Below are 23,260 nucleotides of genomic sequence, written 5' to 3'. Positions count from 1 at the left end.
TGTATAGCTCTGCCACAGTATATGAAATCCTGTTCATGCAGCTAAGGCATGTAAGGCTTGATAACATGATCCACAATGAGATGGTAGGAGAGTTTTAACTTCCAAAAATCACCACCAGGCTGACAACACCAGTAGCATCAATTTTTGGTAATTAAAATCGCACCCCATCCCATGGGCAGTGGCAAAAATGTGTTGTTATTTTTTAAGCCATAGCTGATGGCATCATCAGTGATACATGGCAAAGCTTTGCAAAAATTTTTTCATCCAAACAGTGTTAATACATATACTGTAATGAAAAAGAAACACCAATTTCTACTTACTCTATTCCAAAACATCCCTATTCTATTTCAGTTCTTAAGATCTTCTAAAATCTTTACCTTTGAAAAGGTATGGGTAGCTTTTTCCATCTGAGCCCAGAAAAAGAAGCTTTTTAGGTTTGGTTTTCGTTGGAAGAATTGTAATAGTATTCCCCACACTATGAATTGTGACTGTGTCTCTGGCCGACACTTCTCCAGGGAGTGCTATTTCGGTGTTGGTCATGGCAGCAAGCCAGGGACTGATTTCTTCAAGACGCAGAATATAACTAGCACGCTTCTGGGCTCTCTGCTGAAGATTGAGCATAACCTGTTTTTAAAGACAACATTTCAGATGAGGCCAAAACCAACTGTCCTTACCGAAAAGAAACAATCTCAGAGATGTCAGCTACCTAATTATTTTCAAACTATAAAGGTCCTTTGAGAAGTTCTTGGACTAATTTTTTAGTTTCCAGATATAGATACAACTGCATTCATCCACAGGTATATAAATATGAGAACTGGAAAATTGTTAGTTATTTCTAGACAATTTTAATTACTTTTTTCTAAGTTGTCTAAAACTCAGACAGGATGCTAAATGCAAAACTTTTCAAGTTGGAACTAATTTGCCAATAGTCTGAATTACAAAAGCAGAGGCATATTTTTATTCACATGTCGGAGAAAAAAACTTTAATTAACTGATTCTTAGAAAACTAGAAATAGTAAACCTCTTTAAAAGGAATCCAGCTGCTTCCAGGTTTGGCAGGATTAGAGGGGTTCTTCAGTTTCTCCAAGGCATTTTCAATAGCATCGCCATAGTTATCTTGAAACCACTTCTCATGAGGTGTCTCAGCAGGTGCTGCAGTGATGCTCCGCACATGTTCCAAGGCAAATACAATAGGCTTCATCAAGGCTGTGTGCTTTTCACGCATTATGGCTATTTTTTCCTCTCTAAAAATACAGAAGAGTTGGGAAGAAAAGATAAGTTGTGTTTCCTATCAGTGCCAATATTCTCACAATAAAACATTATAACTAACATATCATTATTTATTCATTTATATGTTCCTCAACCATCCCTTGAGTGGTCAAGGTAACTGGTGATGAAAGTATAAAATGCAATAATTCCAAACAAATAGAAACAAAGCTAGCATTAGAGTAAGTTTTTTTAATGGATGGTTGTATTTTACTGCTTTGAATGTGTTTTGGTGTTGCTTTTTGTTTACTATCTTTTAGTGTATTTGACTCTTTTTAGTATCTGTATACTTACTATTTTTGCTTTAAATATTCTCTTTTAATTATACAAGCCGCCTTTGGTCCTTCTCCTGAATAAAAAGGCGGGGTAAAATATTTTAATTAATTAATTAATTAATTAATTAATTGCAACATCCTGGGTAACAGTGGGCCGCCCTCAGAGCCATCAAGCAGGGGTTTGACTGCCACTTATCAACAAATTGAGGAATTTGCTGCATCAGCTGAGGTTGGGCTAGATGACCTTTGAAGTCACTTCTAGCTATGCAAGAATGACTGTTTAGACTAGGAAAGAATTTCCATGCACAGCACATACCACTATGCCATTTCTGCCAAAAACTCACTTGCGTAGAGTGTTGTTGTTCTGGACTCTCTTTACTTCATCTTCTAGCTGCTGAATCCGTCTAAGGACGTACATGTGCTGTTGCAAAAGCACCCCCAGCCAAAGTTCATCCCAAAGAACAGTGACTCTGCGCAACTCTGCTACGAGCATCTGAACCTAGAGGAGTATCAACATATTTTATTTTAGCTGTACAGCCGCGGATGTGGTTCCCAGAATCTGCAAGTTGACAACACATTCTGTAAACTGGTAAAACATAAAGCAAATGACTGTGCATCTTATGGGCTAAATCCAATTTTAGTCTCAACAAGAGTAGACCAGTGAAATAAAAATATTTCAATCATTTGTTCATTTTATTTATACCCCTCCTTCTCCCAATAATGCAAGTTGGCTTACAAAAACTGTTTCAACGTGAGCCAACCCTCACATACATTGTATTTATTTAAGTTATCAAAGACGAAGTCATGATTATCTGTTTCTGTGCTTATAATAAGAACAAAATAAAAGCAAACGCAAAAATACTGCGGCACCTTAAAGATTCAATTTCAGTGTGAATTTTTATGCATAACTTCCACAGACCCATGGGGCATAATAGTTAGACCACAGGTTTATATAAATAGTTAGATGTTTCTAGGGTTGGGTACAAAGTGAAGACCAACGCAGGCACAGATAATGATCTTTCAAAGTGACAACAGCATTAACACAGGTAATGTAATTTCAAAGTACTGATTACATGAACATTCTGGCAATAAAGAGATATATTAACTAAAGTAAAGTCCACCAAGTAAGCATATGGCTATCTTTAAAGTGCAAAACATTTAATTTCAGGTTCTAAAGTGTTTAGCTGTTCTTGAAACTTTTAAATCTGAGCCAGAGTTTTGCCAAAGTACATAACTTTTGTCAATAAACATGATCATAAACTAGTTTCTTAATATCCTTAGTGAGTCAAAAAGCCTTAGTTTTTTATTTTAGTCTTTAAATGGTTACTGGAATTTAGGGGTGTAAGCCACTCTGGGTGTTTCCTTCACAAATGTCCTTCTATTCCTTTTTTTCTACAACAGCTATTTTTGAGATCAAAGAACAATCACCTCTGCAGGTTAAAATATTCTGAAACTAGCTTTCACGTATTGCCTAATTCTGAGCATGGGGCGTCCTTTCCTCACGTGTGGCTCATTCTCCTCCCTGGGTCTGGTTCCCAGCCCACTCACCTGGGCCTTCAGGCTCAGGCAGGTGGGCAGCAGCCCTCCTCCTCCTCCTGTGCTGCCTCAGGGCAGCCTCCAAACCATGGCACCTTGCAAGGAGGCAGACCCAGAAAGGGCAGCTACCCACCCCTGGCAGCTCAACTTCTTCATCTGCTGTGGGAGGTAGGTGGAGGGGTGTGGAGTTGGCCCGAGCCATCTCTTGTGAGGGTGGCAACAGTGGGGGGGGGGGGGGATCTTCCTCCCACCAGTCCAGCTGTCCATGGCCTGCTGCTTGACAGTCCGCACAGTCACAGCTGGGGGGAGCATCTGGGTAGGGTCAGAGACAGTCGAGCTCTGTGGGCAGCTGGGAGACAAGAAAGCCCAGCCCGCCCACCGCCAGCCCCAGCCAGGGCGGCCAGGTGAGGTGAGAGCAACACCCTCCACGGAGGCAGCTGGGATCGGAACTGCCAGGTACAGCAGAGGAGCAGAGGCTTTGCTCTGTCTTCCTTTCCCTTTCCCACGGCGGCCCTTGGGAGGCTTGCCAATGCACCCAGGCGTCCACACTTTGGGAAAGACTGTTGTAAAGTGAAGCTTGCATTTGGTCTTCCCTTTTCCCTGCTTTTCACATTTCCTAGCATTCCGGTCTTTTCCAAAGAACCTTGCCTTCTCATAATGTGCCCAAAGCAGGACAGCATCAGTTTTAACATTTTTGCCTCAGGAGATAGTTCTTAATGGAGACCAGTGGCTGTTCAGTCGTCATCTCTTTTAGGCCTGTCTTTTAGAAGCTCTCCCTGGGTTCCACCTTTGCCATGTCAATTTGTTTTTAATGTAACTGAGTGGGTACTGTTGTTTAAGAATAACTGCTGCAAATACTTTTTAGATTAACAGGACAGACACTTAAAATTCACTGCTTCACAGCTCACAATAAAAGATACTTTTAGGATACCTCAATAGTTCTGTTTTTGCTGTTGTTGATTTCAATGAGTCGATCCTAGCTTGGTCTAATACCAGATTCAGTTCCATCCTTACAAACACAATTAGCATAAAGAAGGCTGAACTGCCAGTCATTATACCTGCAATACCATTGTTGGATTTGCCGTGGACAACTTTTCTACAATTTTGCTATAGCAGTCTTGCATCATTGCTTGGTCCTCGTTTAAACCCATTTTCGGCTCATCCTTTATGCTCTCTTGAGATGCTGGAGGGCTTCCGCCATCACACTCGCTACCCAACAATTCTTCACCTTGAATATTACCTAAAAAGGTAGGTATCGCTGAGGGGAATTTGCTCCCTAGGTTGTAAAAAGGAAAAAAGTTCATTTCTGTTAGTTTAGATTTCAACAACCTGCCAGGTGCTGCAGAGCAATAGTTTCTTCATTATAATACCTATAAACTCTCAAAATGATATAGCCCCATAAAAAAAGGGCTGCTGACCAGTGACAACATGAACTAAATTCATGGATGAATCAAACTAGGACTCACAACACTTCAAATCTCCATTCAGCCACAGAAACTCACAAAGGGGTAGCAGAGATAAAACCACTCCTTCGGTATTTCACATCCCTTGAAAACCCTATTAGGATAATTGTAAGTCAGAAGTGACTTAACACATGTAACATACATAAGCAAGACATCAAGTTTCATATCCTACACTGAAATAGTTTTTGGTTTAGAGGACCACAATCCATGACTAAAACAGGAAAATAACAGAATCTAGCTTGTAAAATGGTTAAGTAAATGCTGAGTATTTTTAAAAATGCTTTAAGTTAACAAAATTTAAATGGTGAGCTGTGAACAATATATTTTAGAAGTGGGATCTGCAGAATGTTCCCATTTATTGCTGCAGTCACTCAAATGTATCTTCTTCGTGATACTGCATTCCATTTTCCATTCAACACATGGCTTTTTAGTCCTGCTGCCAAAACCATCAAGTAAGTTGTTTCACAGAAGCAAAACCATCTATCTCATTCTTTGTTAAAGGAGAGTTCCCTTACAAAGTTGTTTATTTGTTTTTTGATATTCCTTTAAACCTCAGGGCTCTTCTGAACATATTGACAATTCTTCTCTTATTTGTAGGTGGTATTCTTTTGGCTACATAAGCAACATTCCTTTGCCTACACCCTGGAAGTACAGGAAATAAACTATACTATCACAAATTAAACCCCATCGTTCTTCTGGATTTTTTTTTCTTCTCCACAGCTTCGATTCAGACTGTGACTAAAAGTCCTATTTGCACAATGAGGCCTTTATACCTCCCTCCCTCTGAACTGCCTAAAAGTCTGTTCCTATGGAAAGGAGATCCTCTGAAATAGCATAAATACAGTAGGAAGAGAACATGAATCGGGGTCCACCTAGATATAAGGAGGTCCCAGGGGAAAAACGTTTTTCCAGTGAGAAAAAGGCGGGTTACTTACCTGTAACCATGGTTCTTCAAGTGGTCATTCTGTGAATGCACACAAAAAGGGTTACGTCAGCGCCTGCACCGGTCTCCTCAGAACGTTCTCGAGCTCTGTAAAAAGAAACATAGTTAGGACTGCCTATACTGCGCATGCTCCACCCGCCCAATCCTCAGTTCCATTTATCCGCCACAGATATTCGAGCATGACACATAAATATGCAGTGATGGATAGTGGGGAGGTCGGGCGGGATTGTGTGAATTCACAGAATGACCACTTGAAGAACCATGGTTACAGGCAAGTAACCCGTCTTTCTTCAGCGTGGTCTTCTGTGAATGCACACAAAAAGGGTGACTAGCAAGCTGGCTTACTGGAAGGTGGGCCGTCACTGAAGGGCGGACGCGAGGACAACTCTCCCAAATCTTGTTTCCTTCTTGGCCCTCATGTCCAGTCTATAATGGGTGATAAAGGTGGACACCCGGGACCAAGTAGCAGTCCTGCATATATCAGGGAGATCGATACCACATAGAAGAGCTGTGGAACAGGCTACTGCCCTGGTGGAATGGACGCGCAAACCCTCAGGTGGAGACTTCTGCTGAAGTTCATAGGCTAAAGATATCGCAGTAACCAGCCACCATGAGATTGACAAGGAGGAGGCTGGAAGACCTTTCTTCTGCCCAAAATAGCACAGGAAAAGTTTGGGAGACAACCTGAAGTCCTTGGTACAGGAAACGTAAAAAGACAGTGCTCTCCTGGCATCCAGAGTGTGGAGCATGTGCTCTGTATCAGTTGCAGGTTGTGAAAACAACGTAGGGAGTATTAAAGGCTGGTTCAAATAAAATTCTGAGACGACCTTTGGAAGAAAGGAGACATTTATATGCAAAACTACTTTATCGTGGAAAAACTGTAAGAAGGGTTGGTCAGCTCGCAGGGCAACAAGCTCGCTAGCCCTACGAGCAGACGTGATGGCGACCAGGAACAATACCTTCAGAGACAGCAGCTTGATAGAGCAGGTAGCCAGAGGCTCGAATGGAGGACGCATGAGCGCATTCAACACTAGATGGAGTGACCACTGGGGTACCGGCGGTTTAACCGGAGGTTGTAGATGGGTAAGCCCATTGAGGAAAGCCTTGACTGTGGGATGAGAAAAGAAACGTGAAGGAGAATCTCTAGGATGAAACAAAACAATCGCCGCAATGTAAACTCTTAAAGCAGAAACAGACCGCTTAAAGTTGAACAAATAATGTAGGAACTGCAACAATGTAGAAAGTGAGGCTGGAGAAGCTAACAATCCTCTAGACTCAGTGAACTTAAGAAAACTCTTCCACTTATAAGTATACAATGTGGAGGTTGATGCCTTTTTGGACTTATCTAGTATCTCTTTGATCTCCGGGATATTCTCCACACAGTGAGACACAGTGTGCTCAGGTCGGGGTGAAAGATCTTGCCTGCATCCTGAGTGAGCAGGGCTGGAAAAATTGGAAGTCTCACAGAGTCTATTGCCATTTCCAGCAGGGTCGGAAACCAAAACTGTCGAGGCCAAAAGGGTGTCACCAGGATTGCTTCTGCTGACTGTTGGCGTAGTCTCACCAGTGATCTTTGAACCAGAGGAAACGGAGGGAATAGATAGAGCAGACCTCTCCTCCATGATATCATGAAAGCATCACCCAGAGAATTCTGTCCTCGTCCTGCCCTGGATGCATATAGAGGACATTTCACATTTTGACGAGTGGCAAGGAGATCCATGACAGGGTTGCCCCAGCAGCGGCACAGTTGATGGAATACCGATGTATCCAATTCCCATTCGTGCATCTGGTTCCTGCGATGACTGAGTTCGTCGGCCACCAAGTTGTCCTCTGTGGAGACATGAACTGCCACCAGAAATATGTGATGCCGATAGCACCATTCCCAGAGTGTTACCATGAGAAAGAGTAGGGATTGAGAATGTGTGCCCCCTTGCTTGTTTATGTAGTACATGGCCGTGGTACTGTCGGTGACTATCTGTACACCACGACCATGTACTAGGGGGAGGAAAGCTTTGAGCGCTTTCATTACTGCTAAGACTTCTAGGTGGTTGATATGGAATGTTTGCTCCTGAGGTGACCAAAGGGCACGGACACGATGGAGACTGCAATGTGCTCCCCACCCTGTGGGACTCGCATCCGTGGTGATCTGGACAGTGAGGCGGAGAGGACGGAATGGACGTCCCACCTGCAGATGTGGTACAAAGTCCCACCTCTGAAGTTGTCGCGCTAGCTCTCTGGTCATGAGAAGGCATTTCTCCTGATGGTCTTGAAGAGGGTTGAAAAGGGACAAAAACCAAACCTGTAGGGATCTCAGCTTCAGGCGTGCGTGAGCCAAAGCAGGTATTGTTGATGACATAAGGCCCAGAAGATGTTGGGCGTGCTTGGCCAACACTGTGAGTCCAGGACGAAACTTCCTTATGGCCTTGTGGATCTTTTGGATCCGTTCTTGTGGAAGGAAAACGCGGCCTTTGGACGCGTCTATCTTGGCACCAATGTAATTCACTACTTTGGATGGATTCAGATGTGATTTCTAGTAATTCACTGTGAGGCCGAGATTGCTGAGGACACAACGTTGAGTTTCAGGTAAGCCGCCACCAGTGCCATGCACTTTGTAAACATCCGAGGCGCCGTGACCAGTCCGAACGGAAGAGCAAGGAACTGGTAAAGAGTGTCCTGAAAGATAAACCTGAGAAATCTGCGATGATCTGGGTGAATGGTTATATGAAAATAAGCGTCCTTCAAATCTATGACAACGAACCAATTTTTCTTTTTTAGGAGGTGCATGATGGATTCCAGTGTCACCACCCTGAACTAGTGCGGCTGAAGGTAAGTGTTTAAGTCTCTTAAGTCCAGAATGGGCCTCATTCCTCTGTCTTTTTTGGTAACTGCAAAATACCTTGAATAAAAACCATTTGCCATGTCCCTTTTTGGCACCCTTTGAATGGCACCCTTTTGCAATAGAGATTGAACTTCCTCTTCTAGGACAGGGTCAAATGAAGTATACTCTACCTGACCTAGAGGAGGATATTCTATAAACTCTAGATGATAACCTGAATAGATAATGTTTAGAACCCAGGAATCGCTTGTGATAGCGGACCAGTTTTGAAAAAACCGTTGAAGTCTTGTGTCTGGACTGAGAATTGGCAAAATCATTGCCGAGTCAAAGATATTGTTTATGCTTCTTTGCAGGTGGTTTGTAAGATTGACGACGCTGAGGTGCTACTTGGGCACGGTAAGTAGGTGCAGCAGAAGTACCTTGAGATGATCTGGATTGAGATTGACCCTTGAATTGCCTGTATTGTTGAGAAGGCTGACTATATTGGCTAGAGGATTTTTTTTCCCATTGATATCTACTAAATCTAGGTTGGGGTTGAATGTAATATGATTTAGCAGTTTTCTTGGCCTTATGTAGTTCTTCAAGATGACCATCCGTTTTTTCACTAAAAAGACCAGAAGTGTCGAAAGGTAAGTCCTCCACCTTGGTCTTCACATAGTCAAGGATATTCGCTGCACATAACCACGCATGTGAGTGACAGCCGTGACCAACATTCTAGCTGCAGCCTCCACTGAGTGCCTAGTAGCAATCCTCTGATGCTTCAAAATGGTCTGGACTTCTTCCTAGGTATTAAGAAAGGCCTGACGGGTATCCTCTGGTAACATCTTCAAACCTGGCAAAACTTTTAACCATAGCTGTTTTTGATAGGCTCCTAATGCAGTCTGATAATTAGCCATGCGGAGCATGAAGGAGATGAGAGAATAAAGCCTGCTGCCTATCATTTCCAATTTCTTGCCTTCCTTGTTCATTGGAATAACATGAGCCTTTCCTGATGGCTTTGTACAGCTTGTTTTAACTACGAGAGAGTTAGGAATAGGATGCTTCAGTAAAAATTTAGCATCCTCCCCGTTGATCCTATACATGTTCTCAGTGCGCCAGGGTAGAGGCACCGAAGCCGAGGGATGGTCCCAGAGTTCTTTAATAATGTCCAATAAGGCTGGCAAAAAAGAGAGACTCGGAGGCGGAGACCGCTCCTTATTGATGTCACCGAAAATGAGATCCTCTTCTGGAGGGGCTGGTTCATGGACATGGAGCTTAAGAGTCTTCGCAAGGCAGGAGAGCATTTGGGAATAGGACGAAAAATCCTCTGAGGGCGAAGAGTCATGTGGATCGCCCGTATCGAACTCCACTGTCTCTCCCACCAGTAACTCCTGAGGCTCAGGCTGTGGAGGTGGCTCTGCTTCTGAATTAGACGCTTGTGAGGAAAATGGGACCTCATCTTCAGATGACAATTCATGGCCCCTCTTTCGACGTGGAGCTTGGACGTCGAGGGTTGGAGTAATAGCGCGCTGAGGTGGAGGGAGCACGGTCAATGTCGAAGAAGCGACGGGAGGTGCCACAATCGGTTGAGTCACAGGCGGGACCGATTGGGGGTTCTTTTCAACCTCCTTCCGATGGCGACGTTGATGCTTCTTCGGAGGGGTCGACGCAGAAGACGAGGAGAGATATACATATTTGACCCTCCAACGATGTCGACGGCGGTCAGACGACGTCGAAGCTGACGAAGTAGATGAACGACGTCTACGGTGGTGCTTGTGTCACCTATGCCTCGACCCCGAGGTAGAAGAATCGTCCGAGGTCGATCTGTAGCGACGTCGAGAACGTCGGTGTCTCCCATTACTGTCCCTGCGGGGTGATCGATGTCGATCTCGGGAACAGTGTTTTTTCTTCCCAGACCTCTTTCTCGGGGGCGAGGTAGGGCGGGAAGGCAGAGGAGACACCGACTGAGCCGGAGAAGCCCGCCCAGTAGACATGGGGCTCACAGGGGCAGAAGCCAAGCTTACAGTTGCCTGAACAAGCTGACTTGGCGTGGGAGAGGAAACGCCAACGGGTAAAATCGGCTCAGTCTGTCGAGGAGGAAGGGGGGTGGCCACTTCCGACATCGAATCCTTATCCCTCGACGAATCCTCCAGGATAGGGGATGGAAGGTCAGCAGTTACAGGCAAAACCTGCAGAACAGAGTCCTTAGACTTGACTGACCCCTTTGTTTTTACTTGATTTCTAGATTTTGATGGAGCTGCCGCTTTAGAAGCGGACGATTTCTTCGGTGCAGAAGACTTTTTGGGAGGTTTCCCTGCAGGTACGTATGCGGGTTTAGCTGCCGCTGACTGGGCTGCAGACCCTTCTGTATGGGGAGCCGAGGAAGAAGCAGGAAGCTCCATAGATGATGGTTCGGAGGCCGACAGAGCAGAGTTCCAAAGGTGTAATTTTAGTCTCTGCTGTCGCGCCTTCAGGGCAGCCTTAGTGAACACCTGGCAATGCTCGCAATTCTGAGAAGAATGCGACTCCCCAAGGCAAAAAAGGCAAGTGTCGTGCCCGTCTTGGAAGGGGATTTTAGCAGAGCAGACGACACACCGGCTAAAGGGGCCAGAGGGTGGAGGGGGCATAGACAAAGCTATAGCACCCAGAGGCAGCCGGTAAAAAAGGCGGGAAAAAAGCAACTCACGGAGTGAGGTGCGTAGAAAACCGCTGAAACGCCAAGACAGAGTCCGATAACCAAAGGAATGTCCGTAAATGCGCCAATATTCAAAAATACGAAAGATCAAGCCGAAATATCAGGTAAGGAAAGAATAAAAGTAGAGCTCAAGCCGAGAAGAACCAATTCACACGGCGGAGAAATGGAACTGAGGATTGGGCGGGCGGAGCATGCGCAGTATAGGCAGTCCTAACTATGTTTTTTTTACAGAGCTTGAGAACGTTCCGAGGAGACCAGCGCAGGCGCTGACTTAACCCTTTTTGTGTGCATTCACAGAAGACCACGCTGAAGAACTGCAAAGTTTAGAGGCCACAGGAAAAAAAAGCACGATTATATTTCCTCTTTCGGAACAATTATTTTTAAAAAGGTTAGTTACCGCAGAATACAAAGAATTGTATTTAAGGAAGTCTACAGAAATGGAAACTCTGCATAATGCACACTACAGGCATATATAGTGCTCAAATCCAGGTGGCATTTCTGCAACTGGTGAGACTGGTGAGAGCTGCTGTCTTCATGAGATGAGCACGTGGCGAGGAAGGGCCTTTACTGACTGTGGACTGTTGCTTGCTATCTGAGGCCCTTTGTTACAGCTTCATGGAAAGTCACAGTAGAAGCAAGACTAGTAGAAGCAAGATGGTGGTAACATGTGAGATTCATACAGCAGCAAAATGACTCACATTACAAAGCTAAACACAAAGCTGTTGTTTGTGATGAGCCATAAAACACTTCAATTGGCATACATACCAGAAGCCTGAGATTCACTGCTAAGCGAAATTGTACCCACGATTGCAGGATACAATATGAGATGAGGAGAATCTTGCGCTACCCGACACAGAAGGTTGCAAATACTCTGACGAACATATACTTCAGGATGATTCAGCCGTGAGAAGAGTTGAGGAATTATACCTTCATAATAAAACAGCACAAAGAATAACATTTATATGTTGCTTAAGCAGAACAGTACTGAATTACAGTTTACTACATTGTTACTTTCTCTTATGACAATTGTGCTCTTATGGGTTGCTGCATATAAACTTAATTCTTGGACAGCACATGTGTCAGAATCCATTCCCCATTCCCTAAATGAGAAGATGAAGGCATCTGTTACCCAAAGACTGTGAGCTACAAATCAGTAGTTTAAGTCCAATAACTGGGGGTAGAACTCTGCTCCATTACAGTGGACCCTCGACTTACAGACGGCTCGACTTACAGACTTTTCGAGTTACAGACTTCTCTGGCTGCAAAATTTAGATTCGACTTACAGCCGGAGAATCGACTTACAGACCAGAAAAAACCCAAAATGGAACAAAAATAGAATAAAAACCGCTGGTTACGGGATTAATCGGTTTTCAATGCATTGTAGGTCAATGGAGATTCGACCTACAGACTTTTCGACTTGCAGCCACCATTCCAATACAGATTAATTCCTTAAGTAGAGGGTCCACTGTAAGTGCAATAACTGAAGCCATGTATGCATTTCCTGTTGATGTTTCAAAACAAAGTAGTACAGCACATGGACACAAAGGATGACCTTGTCTATGGTTTACACAATATTATGCCAGTCTCCTGAATGAACACTTTTTCACTGCAGCCATCCCATGCAACCTGAGTTTTACCTACTGTTCTCCTAGTTCTACACATGCACAAGTATTTCATGATACAGTGGTGCCTCGCATTACGATGTTAATTTGTTCCAGCGAAATCGCTGTAGAACGAAAACATCATAAAGCTATTTTAAAAAGCCCACAGAAATGCATAAAAACCCGATTAATGCATTCCTATGGGCTTGAAACTCACCGTCCAGTGAAGATCCTCCATAGCGTGGCCATTTTTGCTGCCCGTGCAGCGAGGAATCCGTCCCAGAAAACAACGGGCGGCCGTTTTTTTTATCCGACAGCCATTTTGAAACCGCCAATCAGCTGTGCGGAAATCATCGTTTTGCGATAATCGGTTAGCAAAGGAGGGAACCGATCATCGCAAAGCGAAAAAACACCATAGGAAACATCATTTTGCGATTGCTTTTGCGATCGCAAAAACTTCGTCGTTATGCGATTTCGTCGTAAAACGAAGCGCTCGTCTTGCGAGGCACCACTGTATCAACATTTTTAAAAATCTTTTTACAAATAAAAGGAAAGCATATAGTTAATATGGCTATGACTAAATACGTTGGCCAGCCAAATGTTTTTCAGGGTGAAAAACTGAAGCTGTTGTTTAAAAAAATACACACGCCACAAAAGTTTGTGGGGAACAAAACAGCTTGACACCTAGGATCTTAATTTACATATACATTTTTTGTCTTCAATTTGAAGGCAGTTATCTCCATGAATACCAGATGGCAAAAGATGTCATACCTCTCCATGGTGCTGTAGGGGTGGTCTCCAGTCCATGTTCTAGATACTGCCTAAGTTCTCCTGCATGTTTCACAAGCAGCCTCAATAACCTCAAGGTTGCCATTACAATCACATCATCAGTGCTCTGCTCCGAAATGTTTCTTAGATGCAGTCTGGGATCATCTTCATCTAGAGGAACCTATACATTAAAAAAAATGAACAACTCCACTGACCACACAACTGCTCTCGCAGTCCCAAAAAACTAAAACAACTCAGAGATAGCTGTCATTACAAATGGCAACATGCAGCCTACCTGCCCAGCATTGAGTTTAAGGAAAGTAAAATAGGCACTGCATGAAAGCTTATAGAGACTGAAGATTCTGTCGACTACTTTCCGCCACACTTTGATTAGGCTCTCTGTTGCATTTTCATCAAGGTCTGAAAGCCAGGGGCAACTTGTCAACAACTGGCGCCAGATAACATCAACCATATCGTCCTCCTCATTATCTTCATTCTCTGAAATCTGAAAGGTGATGTCTTCATCCTAAATGCAAATCGTGAATAAAGGAAGAATTGCTTCTTATTTCTCCTCTCTTTATTTCTATAAATGCAAAGTGACTTACAGATGTCTGAAGTAAAAATATAAAATATACTAAGATGATATACAAGAATATTTTAACAACCCCCCCCCCCCACATCCAGTAGCATACTTCCACTGCAAGTGCCACCAGAATTATTCTCACGCACAAACACACACAAATCCTGGGGCACTATAAACATTCTGCTCTGGAGGGCCAGTAAACCTTCTACCACAGGATTTTGGTACCAGAGGCCTGCTAGGGAACAGGGAGTGTGATTCCAGTGATACTAGATTTGAGAATACATTTTAGAATCTTGGTACAAGTTTGCAGATTAACAGAAGGCCATCAACCAACAGTAAAATAAGACTGCAGTCCCTGTTCCAAATGATAAGTTTGAGTCAATGTTACCTTTATGTGTCCATCTTTTCCCTCAGCTTTCTTTATAGCTTAAAATCTTCACTTTGCTACCACCAACTGCAAGGCCTTTAAGCCAGTGATCATTATAACATTTAAATGCAGCAACAAAATACAGTGGTGCCTCGACTTACGAACGTCCCTACCTACAACTATTTCGAGTGACGACCAGCTCCGGCCAAAAAATTTTGCTTTGACTTGCGGCTGGAGCTTCCACTTACAAACAGAAAAGGGCAGGAAATTCAAATTGCTAACTGTTGGTGACGATGAGGCTGCTTCTTTGTAGCTCTTTCGCCCCAGCAGTTAGAGAGTGTGCTGAAGGAGGCTTGGGACCGCCTGGTAAGGTAAGGTGCTTTCTGCTTTTTAAAAACTGCCTATTCTGTGTGGGTTTTGCAGGGTGGGTTTGGGTTGGGGGGTTATGTTTCTGTGCTGTGTTGTTGTTTTGTTTTTTGCAGAATTTTTTTTGCAGCCCCAGCACCTTCGGGGCTTGCTCCATGATTTATTTTTGTTTTTTTTGGGGGGGGTTGCAGCCCTAGCGCCTTCGGGGCTTGCTTCGTGGTTTATTTTTGGTTTGTTTGGTTTTTTTTTAAGCCCCAGCACCTTTGGGGCTTGCTCCATGGTTTATTTTTGGGTGTTTTTTTTTTAAAGCCCCAGTGCCTTCGGAGCTTGCTCTGTGGTTTATTTTTGGTGGTTGTTGTTTTTTAAAGCCCCAGCACCTTTGGGACTTGCTTCATGGTTTATTTTTGGTGTTGTTTTTTAAAGCCCCAGCACCTTTGGGGCTTGCTCCCTGATTTTTTTTTTTGCTGTTTTTTTTTTTAAGCCCCAGCACATTCCTATGGGGCTTGCAGTGTTTTATTTTTATTTTGGGGTTTTTTCCCCCTTTTGGATGGATTAATCGCGTTCCAATGCATTTCAATGTGAAATGGGGCTTCGACTTACGACCATTTCAAGTTACATCCATCTTCTGGAACGGATTATGGTTGTAAGTTGAGGCACCACTGTATAGCCTACATCTCCTTTTTGGCTCTCTACTTCCTCTGGATCACCTAATTCCCATCCTCCTTTACTCTACACTCCATTTCCCCCCAATTTTTACACCCCCGTCTCTTTTTCCCCAAGGTCCTTGCTTCCTCTAAATTTTTCTCTTCAGTCCTTTCCTGATTACCCTACCTCTTTAGGACCACAGTAGTTCTGCCAGTGACAACCAGAGTCCTTTCTGTAGTGAGCTCTGATTATTAAAAAAGCCATTTTTAACCTACTTACAGATTTCAGTAAAAAAAAAAGTTTTCATCTGCAAACATTCCAATTCATTTGTACCAACCTGAATCCCAGCTGGTCGGCACACAGCTTGCCCAAGAATGCCATATATTTTCTCTTTGTCTTCCTCTGTAATATTTTCTGGAAGCAAGCTTTGAACTTCAGATTTCTCTCTTGATAGCAGACGGACACCTCCCTGACTGTAACACCACATATTTTATCTCTTCAAAAAGGAAGTAGTAAACATGGTGCTAACATATCCTTGCTCTACCAAATACTCTCTTTTAATATTTTAGAGTTCAAGTTACCTGTAGCATTAGATACAATTATTTGTCTAATGAATTAAATACCTGCTTTGCAGCTGCACAGTCATTAGCTATTTTTATCTCTAATCAATTAGTCTTAAAATGCAAAAAGCCCATAGAAAGTAAGCAATTGAAAGCTGTTTTCACTTTTCAAATTTGATGATTAAAAACAATAATCCTATATTTAATCCTTTAAGTCTTAAAAAAAAAACCTATCAAGTGACTCAGTATTTGATCTATTTCAAAAAATTCTTCAAGATCTTCTCACTTCTGAACACAAAAACATACAGTGCTTGGAAGACTAAGCTCTATTTATTGTAGATGGGCAGAATCATTTGACAGACTAATAAAAGGATATCTTAGTTATTATTCCTTATGAACTCCAAGAAATCAACTACTTCACCAAAGAGCTCATGGGAAGACCATGATGGCCCTTTCTTCTCCCAGTCTACTATAAGTCAGTGCAACATTGCAAACCATCCCTCTACTTCATAGGCTGCAAGTATTGGGAATTCTAGCGACAACCTTTTCCCAAGGATCACAAGACTGAGCTTAATTAAATTTATTATTCTTTATTCCTCTGCCTCATACCCAGAAATTGTCAAGCAAATACAGCTTTGTCAACGGACGTTCAGAGATGATTCCGATTGGAAACCACTTTTAAAATACTTAATTTAAAACACATACAGAACCCATTTTATTTTTAAATGTAAGATTTACCTGGCATTATCGACTACCTTTCGGCCCCATCTGTAAGCCCAACTGGCAAGTGCCGCCCATGATTTAGCTACTTCAGGTGCTTGTGCTGAAGACAGACGGTAGAGCTGCCCCAAAATAAAGTCAGGTTCTCCCACACCAATGTTTACTGTAGTGAGAAAAGAAAACACAGAGTGGTCATTTCAGAAGTTACATACAGTGGTGCCTCGCATTACGATTGCTTCATTTAACGACGAAATAGCATTACGATGAACTTTTTTCCCTATGGGGGAATTTCGCTTTGCGATGATCGGTTCCCTGCTTTGGGAACCGATTCTTCGCAAAACAACGATTTTCCAACAGCTGATCGGCAGTTTCAAAATGGCCACCAGGTAAATAAAATGGCTCCCCGCTGTGTTTAGGGATGGATTCCTCGCAAGACAGGCAGCGAAAATGGCCACCCTATGGAGGATCTTCGCTGGACAGTGAGTTTTAAGCCCATCGGAATGCATTAAACAGATTTTAATGCGTTTCTATGGGCTTTTTAATTTCGCTTTACGATGTTTTCGTTCTACAGTGATTTCGCTGGAACGAATTAACATCATAATGCGAGGCACCACTGTATTGTGATTATCCTCTGTGTGGCTCCAATGATGAACTAACACATCTCAATCTACTTTCCACCCACCCAGTATCACTGAAAGCTCTCATTTCTAACAGACTATAGCTTACACCTAGTTGGGTCAACGGTCCAATTTGAACTGGCAAGGAAAATAAGAACTATATCTTAATATCTGTCTTCTGAATAGGATTTTCACAAGCACCTTTCTTCTTGCAGCACCACTGCCTTGCAAAGGGATAAAAGTCAGCAGCTATTTGAAATCGAATAAAAAAATAAATAAATAAAAGGTAGGCAGTCACCTCACTTTAATGAAGCTTCTACCCTATTCAGAGATAGAATCCTAGTCACCAAAGAGATTACCTTAAATTGTATCTTTCTTCATTTCTTCAACATTTAAACTTCTTTACAGAATAAATATTACTTCTTGTTCAATGTCATAGAGTCATTGTGTCAAACATGTACAGTACATAGATGTACCTGTGGATTCACTTTCAATTCTGGGATAATCCTCTTCAATGGTGTTGACAGATGGCAGATCAATCAAATTATAGATGTTTTTAGCTAATGTGGAGAGACCAGCAAGATTCTGTTGCTGTCGCGCTCTGTAGACTTGCTTTAGCTGTCCTGAAATCTCTTTCCATTCAGCTTGAATCCATTTAGCTAATGTAAGAATAGACTTCGCCACAGCATATTCAGCTTTGGCAGACTTGCAAAAGCATATGGCACACGAGCTCAGCATTTCCATCGCATGTGCTGACTGGCCTGAAAAGCAAAGAAAGCTACTATTTTAAGCAGTATTGCTGATTTTAAATTGAAAAGTCCATTTTAAATCTGCAAGTTTCAGAACTACATTTACAGTCCAGTACTGTTTGTCTGTTTGTTTAAAATATGTATGCCCTACTTTTCTCACCAAAAGGACCCATGGCAACTTATTATATTATATATATGCATAGATATAAAAACTGGAATATTGATTGAGAAGAAGGACTTCTTCCCTGCCACCACTGCCACATAGGAGGCCTTCAACCCATCTTCAGTCGATTTCACCAAGTTTACACAATCATTGTTCTAGTCTGCATCTGACTCATTTCATCACTACCAGCTCCCTAGCTAAACTTTTGTTTAGTCAGAAAAACTTGTATCAGAAGAATTGCAGTACTATTTTCACCTATACGGATATTTCTCACAAGAGATCCATTCCCAACCTAGCCACGCTCTCATGGCAATCCACTTTTGAAAATCGCTGATTTTTCAGAAGCAGTTTGCACCATGGCAAGGGAACACATTCAGTTCTTATTCTAGAAATAAAAACTGCTACTTGGTCACAGGCGCCTTCGGAAGACTTAAACCAGTTCTTTATCCTCAACTGAAACTCAAAATTAAATACCAGCATGAAAAACAAACTTTTAAAGAAGCATGCTCACTTCTGATTTCAAAAACACACACAAATGATTTAAGTTTAAAGATAATAGCCAGCCATACAAATGACACTCACCGGCTGTGTATAACAATTTGGTTTTTTCAATTTCCAGCTCAGGACCCCATTTTTCATCCATTTGAATTGGTGTTGAGAGTTTCTTAAAGTGCTGGACTAAATCTTGGGCTGTTGTGGTTTTTCCAAGCTGGATTTCACTGCACTGAGCAAGCAACCGTGTAGCCAGGGCAATATTCCCACGTTTTCTCGCAAATTTTGCAGCAGTCAATCCCAATTCCATTAAATGACTTCTAACTGGAATACTCTGCTCTGAAAGTACATAAAGCCAATAGTGTTCAGTAAAGTATTTTTTAAAAAGATACCCATTTGTGACATGTCATATCCCTTTTTCTATACAGTGGTGCCTCGCTAAGCGATTGCCTCGTTTAATGATGTATTCGCTTAGCGATGAGGTTTTTGCAGCGATTTTGCGCTCCGTTTAGCGATGTTCCCTATGGGGAAATTTCGCATAGCAATGTTCAGGACCTTGCCTCGCTTAGCGATGACAGTTTAGGTCCCCCTGTTTCGCTTAATGATGTCCGTTTTCGCTATTTTTAAAGTGTCTTAAAATGTTCAAAAACTGTTTTAAATGCTTGGAATCGTTAGTGCACCTTGTAAAACCTTTGCAAACTTAATTTGGCTTTGTTCTGACTCTTCGTTAATTTTTGGTGAATTTTTTTCTCCCCCATTGAAATGCATTGAACTGTAGGTTTGACAGCTGTCAAATCATTCTGGCAAATCTGAGAACTCTTACCAATATCAGCAGAAATGGTCACACCATTTTGCAGGAGAGAGAGGAAATGTGGTTTTTCTTCTTGCACACAAGAGCTGACCTTAGAAGAAAAGTTCTACTGCCTTCCCCACAGAAAGCATGAAACTATCCAGGACACGGGTGTCAAAAGCAAGGCCCGCGGGCCAAATCCGGCCCCCCAGACCTCGTCTGATGGCCCGCGGAGCCGCCGCCAGCCTTGCAACAAGGTGCCCGCCCGCCCGCCCGTTTAAGATAAAAAGGGGCACGGCTGTGAGGAAGGAGGCAGTGGCAGCTGCTCTTCATGCCGCCGCCGGCTCCTCCTCCCTCAGACCGCTACCCACTGGCCGCGAGGAAGGGCCGAGCCGTTGGGGCCGTTGCGAGCCTTCTTGCCCCCTCCCCCTCCCGGCGTTTGTGTGTGCATGAGGCAGGGCACGCGCCGCCGCGCCAGACGGTTGTTCGGCTGGTTCGCCCGGCGGCGGCGGCGGCGAGCGGGGGTGGTTGTGTGCGCACGCCCGTTCCACCTTCCCGTCCTTTGGGCCACCCCACCCCACTCCCCGCCCCCCCGCCCTTGCCTAGCTCGCCCGTCCGCGCCACCCACGGACCGACCATGAGGTTGTGCGGGGCGCTCCTGAAGAGCCCCGTCCCTAAACAGAGTGAGTACTACTCTTGTTTCTCTCCGTCGCCGCCGCTCTCGATCAAGCAGTTCCTAGACTTTGGTGGTGAGCGACGGAAGGGCCACGGCGCCGGACACCCATCACAGCAACGCCCGCACCACTTCCCCCCACCTTCACTTTTTCCTTCCCCCGCCGACCGACCCCTCCATTGGAATTTGGGGCGAGGGCGCAGGCTCCGCCGGGCGATGGCCCCCTTACCCAGGTTTCTCGCCGTGTGTGTGTGTGTGACGTCACTGAGCGGGGGGTGGGGGTGGGGGTGGGGGAAAGGCCGGCGACGAGGCATCAAAACAAACAGAAGCAAGTGAAGGAGGTCCGAGGGCTCCAGCCGTCTGAAGAGGCTCAGACTAGTGGGGGTGCAGGAGAGAGGAGGGCCAAACTCCTGGACAGGCAGAAGCGCAACAGATAGGGCGCTGACTATGAAGCCACACTTTTGCAGTGGGTTTACACACCACGGGTTTGGTCGGCAAGGGCCTCTTCATTTCTTGCCCGAAAAGAGTTAGGCAGTACTGTAGTTCTCAAGCTGACAACCTGGCTTATCTAGCTCAGGTAGGCAACGAGCAAGGGGCCAGAAGAATTACACTTCACCTGTTCACCTCCTTTGTTTTATAACAGGGCACCCATGTGGATGTACTAAGTAAATCTAGTGTTTCTGAACCATAATCACATGCATTCTCACTATTCTAGACATAAGGCCGGGGGGGCGGGACAGAGCCACAGATACAACCGGCCCTTTGATGGGGACCAAACTGCTGATGCGGCCCCCAATGAATTTGAGTTTGACACCCCTGATCCAGGACATACAATTCAGAATTCTTACAGTTAATTATTTGTGTCTATAATGTCTCTGTCCCCTCTGAGGCTTGCATTTACACTCCACTGAAATTGAACTGACAAGGTAATTAATCCATGAAAGCTTACATTGAAATATAAAAGCTAGTATTTAAAATGCTACTGTGCTGTGTTTTGTTTTCTATTTTGTTCTAGTTTTTTCTGACAATGAAACAAGTACAGACTGACATCCCTCATTTAAACTCAAAGTACCTTCCTCTAACTAAACATGTTCTTTTATCTCAAAGTCACTTTACTGTAGTTTGGAAAAATGGAAGTCTATGTACTCCCAAAAACAAATGATATAAGCATAAAAAATTTAAGAGATGACATCACAGGCTATGAGCAACAAATACAACCTGAAGGCTCATCGTCTTATTAAAAGTAGATCAGAGATGTTCTGGTTTCATGTATATACCTTTCAGTTTTTCCAAAAACTGATTCTGGTACATGGTGTATCTTAGGGCTTGCATCCATGGTCTTACATCATGTTGCTTGCATGAACGCAGTGCTTCACTGAACAGAGGGATGAGACAGTCCTGTTAAAAAGTAGACATTGAATACTTAATAGAACTGTAACTCTTCCCCCCCTCCCCCCCAAAGTGATGAATAAAAATGCTTCTACACAGATTCTGGGGACAATCTCAAAATGCAGTACTAGATGCCACTATCTTTGTCCCCCTTAACATATTGTTGATATTTTAATAATGAGAATGTTAAAGAAGCTTTGGCTAACAGAAGGGTAAAAATGGCAAGGAGTCTCAATACACAGAACTGATAACAAAAACTAGGTTCTGTGACCCCTGCCTTTCTGGAGTGGTATAAGAGACAACCTGCTCTTGGATGGTCCATTGCAATGGAAAAATATTTTAAGCCTCTTGAGATCACAACATCACTTTCATAGTTCTAGGTATATTGGCTGTAACCAGAAAGCAATACCTGTAAGTAACTAACAACTATAATGGACAGGAAGTTGCTATTTACTTTGGAAATACAGTAGTACATTTTTGCATGATGGTTAAGGACTGCAGGATGAGGACTGCAAAGGGACTCTATCAGTACAGCGGTACCTCACTTTATGAAAGCCTCGGTTTACGTAATTTGCGGTTTACGAACTGAAATCCACAGAAAATAATGCCCCAGTTTGCGTTCTTTCTCTCTCTTTTTTTCTGCTGTGCCCCTGTTCCTAGCACAATCTGCATATCAGTTTATGAAATTTTCACATGACGTAACATCCTGGAGAACGCATTAATTTCGTAAATGGAGGTATGTCTGTATACATGTGCATTCATATATGTTTTTCACATGCATAGAAAAGTACCTCTGAGGAAAGTCTATTTGAGACTGTATTTTCCAAAGCAGATGAACAATACAGCTGCAATGTACTTAATACTGGCAAAGACTGAGACACTGTCAAGGTGGCGAGTCTCAAAGGTCCAACGGCAATTCGTGAAGTCTGCTTCAGGTATTTTATAAGGTTCCTGAAACAAAAAGTTACAAGAGTCAAAAAACAGTTAGGCTATTACGTTTCAACAGAATTCAAAATAAATCTATGGCCAAAATACTGTCACTGAGTTATGCCTCTGGCAGGCAAACAGCATAATTCACAGTGGCTTCTAACTGCTAATTACATATCTCTGCTTGGATTTTTAGATGCATGCCAGTCCAGTGGGTTGGGGCACGCCTTAAAATCCAAGTGGGAACTCATTAATTAGCAGCAAGAAGCCACTGTATATTACACCATTCGCCTTTTGTAGGTATACTGCTAAATAGGATTTTGGCAAATGTACAGTTGTTATACAACACTCCTTTTTAGCACAAAAATGCGTAATTTACAGGTACACAATATTAGAGAAACATTAGCAACATGGTGCCGAAATCCTATTGCTCAGCATAGTAATTCACAGCTTGAGCAGGCCCACTGAATTAGTGGGGATTTGGTGAGTCAACTCCTGTTCCACTGATTCAAAGGACCTAATCTAGTTTTGACTTACTATACTAAGTAAAAAGATTTCACTGTTAGTTTGTTTAAATTTAGACTAGTGAACTTTGCAAGATTCTATCTTTCTTAGATGTTACAGCCCAAGTCATGTGCAAAAAACCCCCCCATCTGCAATGTGCACTGGTTCCCCTCTCCAGTGAACTGTCTTGGAATAATTGGTTGCATGGCCAGTTTTCACAACTGGGGTCCAACTAGGTATGCAAATGACTGAGTTGAGGAATTGCCTGTACAGCTGCTCTTGAGCGTTAACGTTTTCCCAACAAGATCTGATCTAAAATATCAGAGAGATAAAGCCTCAAATACAATGAACTG

The 23,260-nt window shown here is 43.2% G+C and overlaps 1 protein-coding gene across 1 annotated transcript in view; it reads right to left on the bottom strand.

Moving 5' to 3' along the window:
* The window catches only part of SMG1 (SMG1 nonsense mediated mRNA decay associated PI3K related kinase), a 118,174-nt gene that overhangs the window by 27,272 nt on the left and 67,642 nt on the right, over nt 1-23,260 (bottom strand). The window contains exons 28-40 of the mRNA XM_020802964.3: nt 22,268-22,427; nt 21,365-21,485; nt 18,715-18,963; nt 17,697-17,981; nt 16,622-16,766; nt 15,661-15,796; nt 13,658-13,888; nt 13,366-13,543; nt 11,759-11,920; nt 4,136-4,353; nt 1,886-2,040; nt 1,022-1,244; nt 378-624 (exon numbers count right to left, since the gene is read on the bottom strand). Coding sequence (XP_020658623.3) covers nt 378-624; nt 1,022-1,244; nt 1,886-2,040; nt 4,136-4,353; nt 11,759-11,920; nt 13,366-13,543; nt 13,658-13,888; nt 15,661-15,796; nt 16,622-16,766; nt 17,697-17,981; nt 18,715-18,963; nt 21,365-21,485; nt 22,268-22,427 — 2,510 coding nt within the window. The remainder of the gene's footprint in view (nt 1-377; nt 625-1,021; nt 1,245-1,885; nt 2,041-4,135; nt 4,354-11,758; nt 11,921-13,365; nt 13,544-13,657; nt 13,889-15,660; nt 15,797-16,621; nt 16,767-17,696; nt 17,982-18,714; nt 18,964-21,364; nt 21,486-22,267; nt 22,428-23,260) is intronic.

This window comes from Pogona vitticeps, chromosome 13 (genome assembly GCF_051106095.1).
Source record: "Pogona vitticeps strain Pit_001003342236 chromosome 13, PviZW2.1, whole genome shotgun sequence".
In the NCBI taxonomy this organism is placed as follows: domain Eukaryota; kingdom Metazoa; phylum Chordata; class Lepidosauria; order Squamata; family Agamidae; genus Pogona; species Pogona vitticeps.
Note: the sequence above shows the minus strand (reverse complement) of the source record. Positions and strands in the feature narration are given on the sequence as shown.